This window comes from Colobus angolensis, unplaced genomic scaffold (assembly GCF_000951035.1).
Source record: "Colobus angolensis palliatus isolate OR3802 unplaced genomic scaffold, Cang.pa_1.0 Scaffold491, whole genome shotgun sequence".
In the NCBI taxonomy this organism is placed as follows: domain Eukaryota; kingdom Metazoa; phylum Chordata; class Mammalia; order Primates; family Cercopithecidae; genus Colobus; species Colobus angolensis.
In genome coordinates, this window is record NW_012118388.1 from 1,126,324 (window position 1) to 1,139,894 (window position 13,571).

At 33.0% G+C, this 13,571-nt stretch overlaps 1 protein-coding gene across 3 annotated transcripts in view; it reads right to left on the reverse strand.

The window, feature by feature from the left end:
- The window catches only part of DPYD (dihydropyrimidine dehydrogenase), an 861,792-nt gene that overhangs the window by 747,283 nt on the left and 100,938 nt on the right, over positions 1-13,571 (reverse strand). For all 3 annotated transcript variants that reach the window (XR_001003717.1, XM_011959403.1, XM_011959404.1), the window contains exon 3: positions 12,888-12,970. Coding sequence is in view for 2 of the 3 variants with exons in the window: in XM_011959403.1 (XP_011814793.1) it covers positions 12,888-12,970 (83 nt within the window). In the remaining variant the exon portion in view is untranslated. The remainder of the gene's footprint in view (positions 1-12,887; positions 12,971-13,571) is intronic.

A 13,571-nucleotide genomic window follows, 5' to 3' on the forward strand; every position in this document is an offset into this window, starting at 1 on the left:
GAAGGAAGGAAGGAAGGAAGGAAGGAAGGAAGGAAGGAAGGAAGGAAGGAAGGAAGGAAGGAAGGAAGGGAGGGAGGGAAAGAGAGAGAGAGAAAGAAAGAGAGAGAGAGAGAAAAGAAGGAAGGAAGGAAGGAAGGAAGGAAGGAAGGAAGGAAGGAAGGAAGGAAGGAAGGAAGGAAGGGAAATCCAGATCCAGATATCACCTTTGGATATGTTATATTTGAGTTATTATTTACATATTGAAGTGGCTAAGTCAAGTGTTTGACTGAAGTATAAAGCTGAAGTTTAGGGGAGACACAAAACCAGAGACGAAAGTATGACAATTATCATCAAATAGATGGTTATTTAAGGAAAAAGATGATAACTACCTAGGAACAGAGGGAAAAATAGTAGAAACAAGGCATTCCAATACTATGTCCTATAATATGTCAATATTTAGACATTGAAAAGAAGAAGACATAGCTGCCTAGGAGAGTTAAAAGTAGTGGCCAATGAAGCAGGGGAGGAATAAAATGATGTTGAGTAACTTAAGCCTAGGAGGAAAAATGTTTCAAGAAAGGATAGTCAATTGAAGCAAACGCTGCAGACGAGTCAAGTACAAATTACAGATTTGGCAACACAGAGCAGTCTCACTGAACTGACAGCAAGAGATGTCCAGGTGGAGTGGATTAAGGGGAGATCAGAAAATGAAAAACCTTTATTGACAACTCTTTCATTAGGCGTTGAGGGTGAGGAGCAAAATGGAGTGGCACCTGGAGAGGAAAATGTAGACAGGTTTCGTTTATTTGTTTGTCTTTAAGATGCACTATATGCAAGTATGCAGACGGAAATAATCACATAAAAGCAAAAATTAGTGTTTCAGGAGAGAGGGGGTTATTACACAAGGGAAATTTTTGAAAAGACTAGAGGAAATGGGATCCAGATCACAAGTGAAGGTGTTGGCCTTTGACAGGAGCAAGGCCTTTCCAGCCATCATAAGAAGCCATTGAAATTATGGTTTATTCCCAGTTCACTGCATATCTGAACACATCAGAATAGCTGTCACCAAATAACATCTTGCACATCAAGAAAACACCAAGAACACTTACATTTTTAATTTTTAATTTAATTTTTTAAGAGATGGATTCTCACTGCATTGCCTAGGCTAGAGTGCAATGGCTATTCACAGGTGTGGACACTGCACACTGTAGCCTCATACTCCTTGCGCCTCAAGTGGTACTCACACCTTAGCCTCCTGAGTAGCTGGGACTACAGGTGCCAAACACATTTTTTAAATGGAATTTAGAATATCCTATATGGCCTCTCCTTTCACCTAAAAAAAGTGAGAGAAAAGAAAAAGAAAATGCAAAAACAAAAAACCCTCTCTGTAGACTACAAGAAAAGTATTTATTCAAAATTCACCAATTTATTAAATATGCATTGACTAAATTTTTAATAAAAGTAATTCTTTAGACAATTCCATGGGTACAAACCTTACAAAGGCATTAAAATAATAGACCGCAATCAATATTTCTTCAATCAATATCAGATATCATAGATGTGCCTGAGTAGGTACCATGATTCATCTACTTAAAAGAATCATAAATAAACTAAAACATCACAATGTTGTGTTTTTATAGGTACCGCACTATAGAAAGCTAATTGTCCAACTAAGAGCAACATTATACTATTTCATAAAGTAAATGGTTCATTGGTGGTTATTCCACATTGTAACTATAAAACGTAAACATGAATAATCAGTTAATTAATTCAGTGGTGGACCTATGTCTCATGTTTGTTGCATATTGGTGATTTCACAAGCTAGATTGTCTGTTTAATTCTTAATCACACTTAATTACTTGAATGAGTAATCTAGGAAATGTAACTTATTCAGTTTCAAAGAACAGCCTAGAAATTAGAAGATAGGGCCCCTCAGTAAAGTTATAGTCATGTTCATTGATGAAACTGGAAGAACTTCATAGTATTTGTATTAATCTATCAGAAACAATAATAAATTCTTAAAATATTTCTCCAAAAATTGTTTGAAATTTATTCTAATGGACTTAAGTCATGTTTGCTCTCAACGAAGGGTCTGCAAACTACAACATGAGGGTTAAATCCAGATGGCTGCCTGTCTTTGTAAATAAAATTTTATTGGAACACAGCCACATCAACACAGCCACACCCATGCATTCACATGTGGTCTACAGATGCCTTTGTATGACATCAGCACAATTGAGTAGTTGTGACAAAAATTATGTAGCCCATGTAGCCCAGAAAGCTAGAAATGCATGCTATCTGGCCTTTTACAACAAAATGTTTCCTTATTTCTACTTGATTTTCAAAAGAGGCAACACATTTTTTAAAAAGAACTTGTCAGAATGGGAGACTTTTTCCCCAAAATAAAATAAACACAAATACCTTCAATGGAAGGTATTTAGTACACATCACAGTAACCTGCAGAAATGCTAGATAAGAAATGGTATTAATTTTCTTCTCAATGTAACAAGCTGATATATGAGAAATCAGAAATATCGTAACTGTCAATGTATATCTTCCAGAAGAGATGGCTTACAAAAACAAAACAAAAAAAACAACCTACGGACAGCTATTTTATTATAGTACATTGTGACATATATCCCAAACAATTAGAATGAGTAATAGCAAAAAAAAGCCAATGTGCTTATAAACAATAATCTACTATCTGTAAATCTATTAGTCTTCTTAAGTTGTAGAAAACAACAAATATAATTACAAAATACGTATTCAAAACATGTAAACCACTAATTTTCCACTTGTAAAAGCCTGATTCAAAAAGCAATTTACTTTATGGTTTACTTAAGCTTTGCAACTACATTAAAATATGATAGTATATACACAACAGCTTGTTAACAAGATTATCATAACATTAAAATCATAATGTGGCACTTCAATTATGGATACTTAAAATTAAAGCTAATCCTCACAGTACCAATTTTTATCTCCTAAATAATTTTAGCTATTAGCTGCTCATTCAAAGTCTGTATCTAAAATGATAAGCATTCCAGAGTAACGACTTAGCTCTGCACTTTTCTTTGGTAGCAAAACAAAAGCTGCATCCCTTCTTTCCTAGTCTTTAATACACAATCTTTTGATACTAAGGGGAAGATGCAATATTTTCCTGACCTTGCCTGGTTTGGCGCTTCTTATTCACGTTGCTGTTGTCAATGCTCTTGTTTCAAATAGATACATTCTGTATATCAATGGTACATATTTTCTTTTTTGGTTTTATCATCCCAAATATATCAAACTGTTACTTGCAATATTAATTTGATTTTTTTCTGCAAATACTGTGTTTGAACAAATGTGACCTAGTACATATGAGGCACCAGGTGGAACAAACCAATGCTCAGATTAATGAGTATTATAATGCATTTCATAAATAAATAATTAATAACTTAATTAATCGTGTTAACCTATTAACTGATTTCATTTGTTCTACTGTTTCACCAGATTTGTACTTGATAATTATGTAATCAATATTTCTCACATTCGAATTCTAATTCAAGTTTAAAGTGAAGAAAAAGATTCTAAATTGACAGAATTCTGTTATTTATACATGCCAGTTAATAACAAATCCATAAATAATCCAGAAGCATTGTTGCCGACCATATGGTTGATTTTACTAAACACTGGCAACAGCTAATATAATAGTTTTCTTCTATTTCCCCTATTAAATTATATTTGGACCATCTAAAACTGAGTGTCAAATCTTGCTTTCACTCACTCCTGAAGTGAGTGAATGGAAGTAATAGTCCTAATTTACATGGCAAACAGAAAATACCAAATGTATGTATCTATAATACCAAATGTATGTATCCATGTGTGTCCATGTGTATATATGTATATCAAGACATATACATACATCCATATTACAAAATGCACAAGAAACTAATTATATAAATTACCAAATGTGTGTATCTATGTGTGTGAATGTGTATATATGTATATAAAGACATATACATACATTCATATTACTCAATGTACATGAAATTCATTACATAAATTAAAAAATTACATAAAATTCATTACATATATTTTCTGACCTGTATTTCAATGATATTTATTAGGACAGGTGCATGATTATCTAAAGTAATGTTGCACTTTTGTCTTTTGATTTCAAAATATCTGAAAGTACTCATCCTGACTGACTTATTCATGTGTTAGGTGGCATAAACCAAATCAAGGAACCTGCTCTGGGCATGGTGAAATATGAGTTTTTCTATAATAGAAATGATAAAGATAACGTCTTCTCTGTGCATAGAAGACAAGAGTATACTCTTCTCCTCTGCTGATTTGGGGAGTGAGGCTTTCAGGAGGTTCCTGCTGATCTATTTAGTGATAAAAAACTTGAAAAAACATAATTAAGATAGAATTTTACAAACGACTACAATAGAAAAGAGCTGAAACATTGCTTCTGAATCCCATCTCACTGCTCAAAACTTTTCACATAGTTAAAATATACCCTTCTACATGGGCATTTCTGATTATAAAGGAATTTGTTTTTGAACACTTTGAAAATAAAAAAAAGTTACAAATGTTAAATCATCTATTATTACTTGCATCATTACATAACATTTTCAGAATGTTTAAAAAATTATTTACTTTCCATACTATTAAACAACCTGCTAATTTCACTCGAAGTATTTTGTTAATACTTTCTCATTTTACTTATTTGATATTCTTCTTCAATGCCACTTCAATTTTTCCCTAAGAGCTTTATATTTCCTTTGTAAACTACTTAATCAATTCGCTAATCTCAAACACTTAGGGTGCCTTCTCCTTCCCCTCTTCCATTTTTAACTATTTTAAAAGAATTTCATAGAACTTCCTTGTATCTTTGTAATCCTAATGAATACACCTGAAGGGCAAGGGAACTCCAAACTCCAAATGCTGTCATGGTGCAAGTTTTCCTTGACTGCAAAGGGGAGATTTTATAGCGAAATATATACATACATGTAGTATCTATATAATACATACCACATATGGAAATATGCATATACATACACACACACAAATCTCTAAGAATAAGATAAAGTAGAATAATTATCATATTCTTATCTTTAAATCTTATTCAGATGAATAAAATTACTCGGTTCATGGTTTACTAATCACGGCTTACTTGGAGTCATGGTTTATGTAGAAGTATCAGTTAAAGTATCAGTGTAATTCAACCATTATATTTAACAACAGATGCAATATTAACATAACCCAAATCGTAAACAGTTAAAATAATACCTAGGTTCCAGTAGTAACATAACCCTTAGGTCAGATGGTAGTCAGCACCAGTACTACTGAACACTAACAGAGGAGTGAAATTGAAGACATACATTAGACTATTACACACAGACAGGACATACCTGAAAAGCTGAAAAATTACCTCTTTTAAATGTCTTGGAATCTCTTTTCAGACCTCAGCCTTTCAATAAAAAGTTAGATTGCTGTTTATATTGCTTCTACCTCTAAAAGTCCTTGAGTTGAAGGTAAAGAAACAACGACATAAAAGCAATTTTAACCTTTTGACTCAAATAATATTTAGAAATGTTAGACCTCTTAAAAGCTACTTTCCAAGTTTACATGGTTATACTTTCATATTTAACTCTGTATAAATGGCTGTTTATGATGCACCCACAAATAGTATTACACACACCAGTAAAAAAGCCAGCACAGATAAACTGTGCAACTCAACATCACCATCTAGTGACAAAATTCTTAACACGTGATGAAGCCAAACGAAAAAGAATACATTTCAGAGACATTATGTACTGGTAGTTCATCTTTATGGTACTAATGCAAATATACGGATCTCACTAAATAAACTTGGCTCTGCAAATAAAATCATGCCTAACTGGCAATGTTAGCACTCCAAAAACAATTTGTATTCTTGCCATAGAGGTATACTTATATATCTATTAACAATCTATATTTTATGCATATTAATTAAGACACTGTAAAAAACTCCCAAAAGCATTTTTACTTTTTTTATTAATGAGTATATTCTATATGCACCTCTTCTTTTTCAGAATCTGACGTCGCCTTTTCTCAAGTTATTCAATTCAAACACCTTTCAATTGCATGTATCCATTACCCATAGCCCTCTACTGCCTGTGAGACTGAAAAGGGACAAAAAGGCAACACATGGGAGGCCAAGGAGGGCAGATCACCTGAGGTCAGGAGTTCAAGACCAGCCTTACCAACACAGTGAAACCCCGTCTCTAATAAAAATACACAAATTAGCCAGGCATGGTGGCACATGCCTGTAATCCCAGCTACTTGGGAGGCTGAGGCAGGAGAATTGCTTCAACCTGGGAGGCGGAGGTTGCAGTGAGCCAAGACTGCAACAATGCACTCCAGCCTGGACAACAAGACTGAAACTCCATCTCAAAACAAACAAAAAAGAAAAACTACAACACAATGTTAAAAGTGGCCCCATCTTTCCTCTTGTTGTTCAGGATTTACCACAGGGGCTAAAACAGCTACGAAAAATGATAGTATAGAAATCAAGTCACCTTGGCATGATTACAGAGTTGAATCAGCCAAGATAAACAAAAAATATGATGAAAAGAAGTTGAGAATTTTACCTCTAAATTCATTATCATAATATAAGCCAGAGATTTGATCTAGAGATGATGCATTTTTTTTCCTGACCTTAAAATGTCTTTTCTTTGATTATCATTTTCAGAAATCCTGTATAAAATTTCCACACCCATGGCACTACAATGGACTATGTAGAAGTTGGAGAAGATATACTGCTTCTAGTGTTCTATATGCTAAGACTGCAGTGAACTTCCCTATTGAATTCCATTATTTATGTATTACACATGTAATTCTTGTAAGCACATACATCATTAAAAGGAAATAATGTATACAAACATTATATTTTATACCTTATTTTTATTATTTTTCATAAATTACAAAGCATTCTCTCCTATATATCCTAGTTCCTCATATAAATCCTAAGAGATTTTAAATCCTATTTTATAAAATAGTAAGAGTAAAATAATTAATTTACCTAAAATTACAGTTGGAGTCTCAAATTTGATTCTTACTATTGATTCTAGTATTCATTTCATAGTTTTAGTTTTCTCCATTTTTCCTTCTCTATTTTTCTAATTATTCATAATATATTCCCATTACAGAAAATATAGAATGGAAAAGCATAAGCCTCAAAAAATTATCTGTACACCAACCAGACAGATGTAACAGCCACATTTCATTCCTTTTTCTCTGAATTTTTTATATTCAGTTGAGATAATATTCCACAAGCAATTTTGTTTCTCTCTCCATATATATACACACACAGATTTATTTTAAATATATGTAAATCTGTGTATATATCTGTAAATATAAATATATTATATATCTGTATATATACACAGTTTATATAATTTATAAATTTATAAATATTTTAATATTATAAAGATGACTATATAAATAATAAATATACATTTATATGTAATATATAAATTTGTATATATTTATGTCATATATGTATATAATTTCCTTATCTATTGCCTCAATGGTAGACAACTAGTTTCTGTTAAATTTGTTCATGGTTATATTTGATAATATGAGTATCACATTCATATTATCCATAATTTCTATGGCTTCTGTATACTATATTCCTAGAAGGTAAATTAATACAAAAAGGTATGTTTGTTTTAAGGCTCTTAGTACTTAGTGACACAATCCTTTCCTTAAACGCAGCAGTAATTTTCAGTCCTCTGAGAATGTGAGAATGGCTGTCTCACCATTCCATCTCTAGCCATCTGTGAGAATGGCTGTCTCACTATTCCATCTCTAGCACTCAAAAACTTCCTTCCCACCAAACTGCATTAGCAGCAATAAGCAAGAGATCGGTGTATTTTTTATGAAATTTACACTTTTTGTTTGCCATTAGAGTTGAATATTTTCAAGGGTTTCTTAATCATACTTTGCCAATTATCTATTGAGCTCCCAATTTTTAAAATCTGTCACACATATGGCAATACAGTACATTGATGTCTTTTAATTTTGTGATTTTTCCCCATTTGCATAAGCTTTATAAGTTTGTTTTTAATTGGCACATAATAGTTGCACATATTTATTGGATACAGTGTGATGTTTCAATACATATTAGATTGTGTAATGATCAAATCAAGGTAATTAGCATATCTATCACCTCAAACACTTGTCTTTTTTTTTTTTTTTTTTTTTTTTGAAACGGAGTCTCGCTCTGTCACCCAGGCTGGAGTGTAGTGGCGCAATCTCGGCCCACTGCAAGCTCCACCTCCCCAGTACGCGCCATTCTCCTGCCTCAGCCTCCCCGAATAGCTAGGACTATAGAAGCCCGCCACCATACCCAGCTAATTTTTTGTATATTTAGTAGAGACGGAGTTTCACCGTGTTAGCCAGGATAGTCTCCATCTCCTGTAACAACACTCCAAATTCTCTCTCGTTATTTTAAAGTATACAATATATTACTGTTGACTACAGTCACCCTACTGTGCTACAGAACACCAACTTCTCATTTCCACTCCACACTACTCTCCCAAGCCTCTGGTAACCACTATTCTACCCTCTACTTCTATGAGATGACCATCTTTAAATTCCACATATGAGTGAGATCATGCAGTGCTTGCCTGTCTGTGATTAGCTTATATTCACTTAACATAACGTCTTCTAGGTTGGTCCATGCTGTTGCAAATGACAGAAGCTGGTTTTTTTGTTTGTTTTTTTTTTTTTTTAATGGAATCAAAGCTTAGTGATTTCTTAACCTACTTGTTAGTGTATCATCTGTTCCCCCATCTCAATCTCAAAGAGTCACTTCTATATTCCACTGGACTTTGGCTGTTTCATTTATTTCCTTTAGCTCTTTAAAAATGCATGAAATTTCCTTTGGGCCATGTGAACTGAGACTATAAAGTCTTTTTTTCTTTTTTTCTTTTTTTTTTTTTGTCTAAACACCAAAAACAAACAAACAAGCAAACAAAAAAACCAAAAAACCTTTTATACCATTTACTGGGGATTAAACATGTCCTGAACTACTTGGGGTACTTTGTCATATAATAACTTCATCAGACCTTTATAGTATCTATTATCAATTACAGACACTATTTGTTTAAAGTAACACTTAGAGTAACTTAAGAATTTCCACCTTCATTTTGAATATGATCACATTAAAAGATGTCAAATTCTTAGGGAGGTTTTGTTGTTGATTCTTTTGGGCTTTCTATGTATAAATCATGTCTTTAGAAAATAAGAGCTACCTTGTCTCCTCTATTATCAAATCATACATTTTAGTTTTGGCTTTACATCTATTACCAGGTTATGGATCTACCTTTTACTGTTAGTTTTCTAAGAAGTAAGTGTGTCTATGTGTGATGTGTGTGAACATGGTTTAGCTTCACTCTGGCCTCTCCATTGTTGAGAACTGTTAAGTGAGAGGCAGTCAAGAGTCACATTAGCAACACAAAAACATCCCTTTAGGGCACCACAGACCAAACCACAGCCACTAACCACATATAAGTGTTTAAATTTAAATTAATAAAAATTAAGTAAAATTAAACGTTCAGTTCTTCAGTTACACTCGTCGCATTTCAGGTACTCAGTGGCCATATGTGGCTGATGGCTCTCCCACTAAATGGAGCAGATGGAGAACATTTCTCTCATCACAGAAAGGTCTTCTGGGCAGCACTGGTCTAGATGTCTCTAAGAACCACAGAACAATGGCCAGGAATTCCATTCCTCTATCCTTTTCTTTTTAGGCACATTATATTTCAGTGTAGTCTTACTCTGTTAGAAAAGGTTATTCAGAATTTTAAATCCCAAAATATGTTTTTTCTGGCACATATTTTCCTAAGCCCTGTATTTTCTTAGACATCTGGCTGGACTCTCCTTCTTTCTTATCCCAATGCACTATTCTTGGAAATCATATGCCTTCTCTTGGCTACAACAAGCATCAAAATACTAACAAGTCTTAAATGTGCACATCAACTCTCAGTCTTTTCCTTGAGTTTTTGCATTATAATTTCCCTCTGCCTATTGCACATTTACACGAGTTAACCTTAGCTATCTCGCAGTCACCTGAAAACCCAAATCTTCACTAATCCTCTTTTTTTCTCTCTCCCTACCTCAGTTAATGTATTTATTTAATGTTTTATTTAGCTAGCATATTCCAGAGAAGGTTGTAACCCCTCATCCTTTTTACACATCAGGGCTACAGGCTCAGGGCATCCTTAAGACTGGGATCAGGAGGAAGCAAGGGAGGTATCTAAAGTGATTTGTAAACTCAGATACTGACAACAGACCAGATTCAAGACTGCAGAGCAAAGACTGACCAAAAAGACAGACTGGATGAGGTGGCTAAGAATCCTCTCTTTTCTCTTCTAAGCTCATAGAAATAGTAAAACCCCGATAAATAAGGAGGTACCCAAAATGGTGAAAGGCCCCCCAGCACTGCTGCCACAATAGGACAATCTTCAGATGTGGGTCCAGTTCTGTTCCAGTTCCTCCTGGCTACACACACTCAGGACAAGAACACCACTGTGGGCACCTGCAGCCACTTAAGGGCTGCTAAAGAGATCAAGCTCATAAGAAAAAGGGATGTTCCCATAGCCAAGCTATGCCAGGTCAATGGACTAATAGAGAAGCTACCATGAAATGTTCTGGACCAGGGAAAAGACTGAAACACTCAGTCTCTGGGTCTTCACCTCAAGCATATTTCAAACACATTTTAAAAAGCACCTGACCCACCGTATACTAAATTGTTGTATGCTATTAATTACTAAATTATTCCACCGTGTTTAATGAATCCAGACATTACCAATAATGTGTGTGTGTAAAATATATAACTTATGCAAACAAGTACATTTCATAGCCATAAAATTAAATCCTCATTTAAATAATCCAGACTACTGCTTTGTCTCATAGTATGGGTGGTTGGGAGGTTATTCCAGTCAGGTAATAATTGTTTTTCTCATCACTTCATCTCTATTTTTTTTAAAAAAACAGGACATCCTGGTATGTTCTAAAATGGTATGTATTACAAAATTTGGCAGAATTTAATAATCTCTTCATATGAAGTTAATTCTTATAATTCAATTTGTTTTTTTCTTGAGGACAAATTTCCTACACTGATTACATATCCTTTCCTTGTTCGTTGTATTTTCCTCTTTCACATCATTTTTCACTCACATTGCCTCTTTTCAGTTCTTTCTGTCTCTCTGGTCTTCAGTTCTTTTATTCAAAGCATAAGAGGTGGCACCCTCTTTGTCTTCCTGTTTGTCTATGTATTTACTTCAAAATAAATAGATATAAAAATATAGAGTATAACTGCAGTTTTCCAAGTAAATATGGACATGCATGTTCACTGCATTTAAACTTATTATAATAAGCATTTACAAAAATATGTTAAATTTATAGCAGCGGTAACTTTAGGATAAACCACTATGTATGGTGAAAACCAGAAATTCATTCATAATTTCTGCATTAGCCTTTTCCAAAACAAATATTTTACATCTTATTTTTAATAACTTAAACTTTCTGAGAATATCTGATCGCATTTTATATAGATACAAATTCTCTATTGTGTACTCAGTTTTATTTTTCTCTCTTTTTTTATTAGTAAAGACATTAACAATAAAATAGGCTCACTTGCTCCAGCTGGTAATTTCTCATACTAGTAATATATTATTCCTCTTTTTGTGACATCATAATCATCTATACAGAAGTACCATGTATCTTTGTGTAGAAGCTACTGTTTCCATTAAATTTAATTACCTCCCCCTGTGGTTTTAAATAGAGGTGGCTTCAAAATGAGGGCAGCTTCTATTAAATTTAATTACTTTCTCCTGCTGCTTGCATGGTAAAAGGAAGGTTACTAAATGAGAGCAGCTTCTAAACTAAAGTATATGGTAACTGTGTGCTGGCAATAACAAAATTGTATCTAAACTACATTTCTAGGAAGCCTCTTAGGTTTATCCTTTCTCTCATTTTAATCTTTTTAGCCTTCACATCCTTGAAAAATGGGCATTAGACAGAAGGAGGCATATTTTTAAAATCTATTTTAATTTTATAGGCTAAATAAACATAAATATACTGTTTCTTTACAAAGATATTGGAAATTATGCTACTCAAATATGCAAGCTCAGAACTTTTAAGACTACTATCATTTGTTGTTTTCTCACTCTAAGGATGATGAGTTTTATTTCCCACACATTTTTAATGTCTAGTAAAAAGCCTTTCTGGATTCTGATCAAATAGATTTGAAAAATGCTTCACTAAAAGTTATTTAAAAGGCATCAAATTTGGGACAATTTCATATAAATATTCAGAATTATTGATGTTAAGAAATGAAAAAAGAAACAAGTCAGGGTCATTATAGACCACTGTAGTTGAAAGGAAGTTAATTATATGCTTTGTAATAGTGCAAAAATGTAAATCACTAAAAATACTATAATATAATATAATCCTATAAAATGTTATAGAAGATGAAAATGTAAGTACCTCTCTTTAAATTAAATATTAATTAGGAGGAAATACTACTCAGTGAAAGCACCATTGTACAATTTTTTTATATATACAGGCAGAATTTAGATGAACAATATTTTCATTCAATCACACAGTTTAGTATAAATATAAAACAAGACACCCCTTAAGCATTTTAAGTAACAAATTAAACATTTACATTTTTTACTGTGCACTGAGGCTTAACATTTATGCAGCTTCAAAACCAAAGTACAGCCTCAAGGGAAGTCTCTCCACTGACAAATTAATACCTTAGAGAACAGAGCTGAATGGTGGCAATGAACTCATTTGTTCCCCAAATAATGAAGAATGACTTTTTCTTTACCACATCTGTGACTGTTGCTATGGTGACCCAGACTTACCTCATTGCTTCTCGGAGAGCTCCTCGCTCACCAAGAGTCGTGTGCTTGATGTCATCAAAATTATTCTCTAGCTTCTCACAATTCTGCAACATATTTAAAAATTGCATTAATTCTCTAAGATCCTGAGAAAAATTATATCTATGCAGTTAATGCAAAAATGTAATTGATTATATTGATCATGGATTCATGAAAAATATGCATACCACTTTAATTGGGTAGGATTCATTAAAATTGACAGTTAAATCCAACAGAAACAAAATAAAAACATTTTATGATACAGCTGTCACAGAAGTCTCGTTATCAATTTTTCAAAGTGGAGTCTCATTATCAATTTTTCAAAGTGGATAAACACAAGAAATGAATTTATAAAAGCAGGAAAACTTCTTAAGTTTGGAGGAATAAAAATTAGTTCTCTAAAATAATCTTAAGCATAGAAAATCCAATTTAAACTCAAAGAGAAAACCATTAGAGTAAGTTTTAAATCACCATAAACAGTATACAATACCAAGTTCTAAATAAGTTAGCACTAAGATGAAAGTATAGAGCACAGATATAATAATAAAAGAATCAAAATTTTATAGTCAGATGTTTAAATAACAATTTTAAGTGTAATATTTACAACTGTACATATATATATATATATATATATAGAGAGAGAGAGAGAGACAGAGAGAGAGAGAGAGT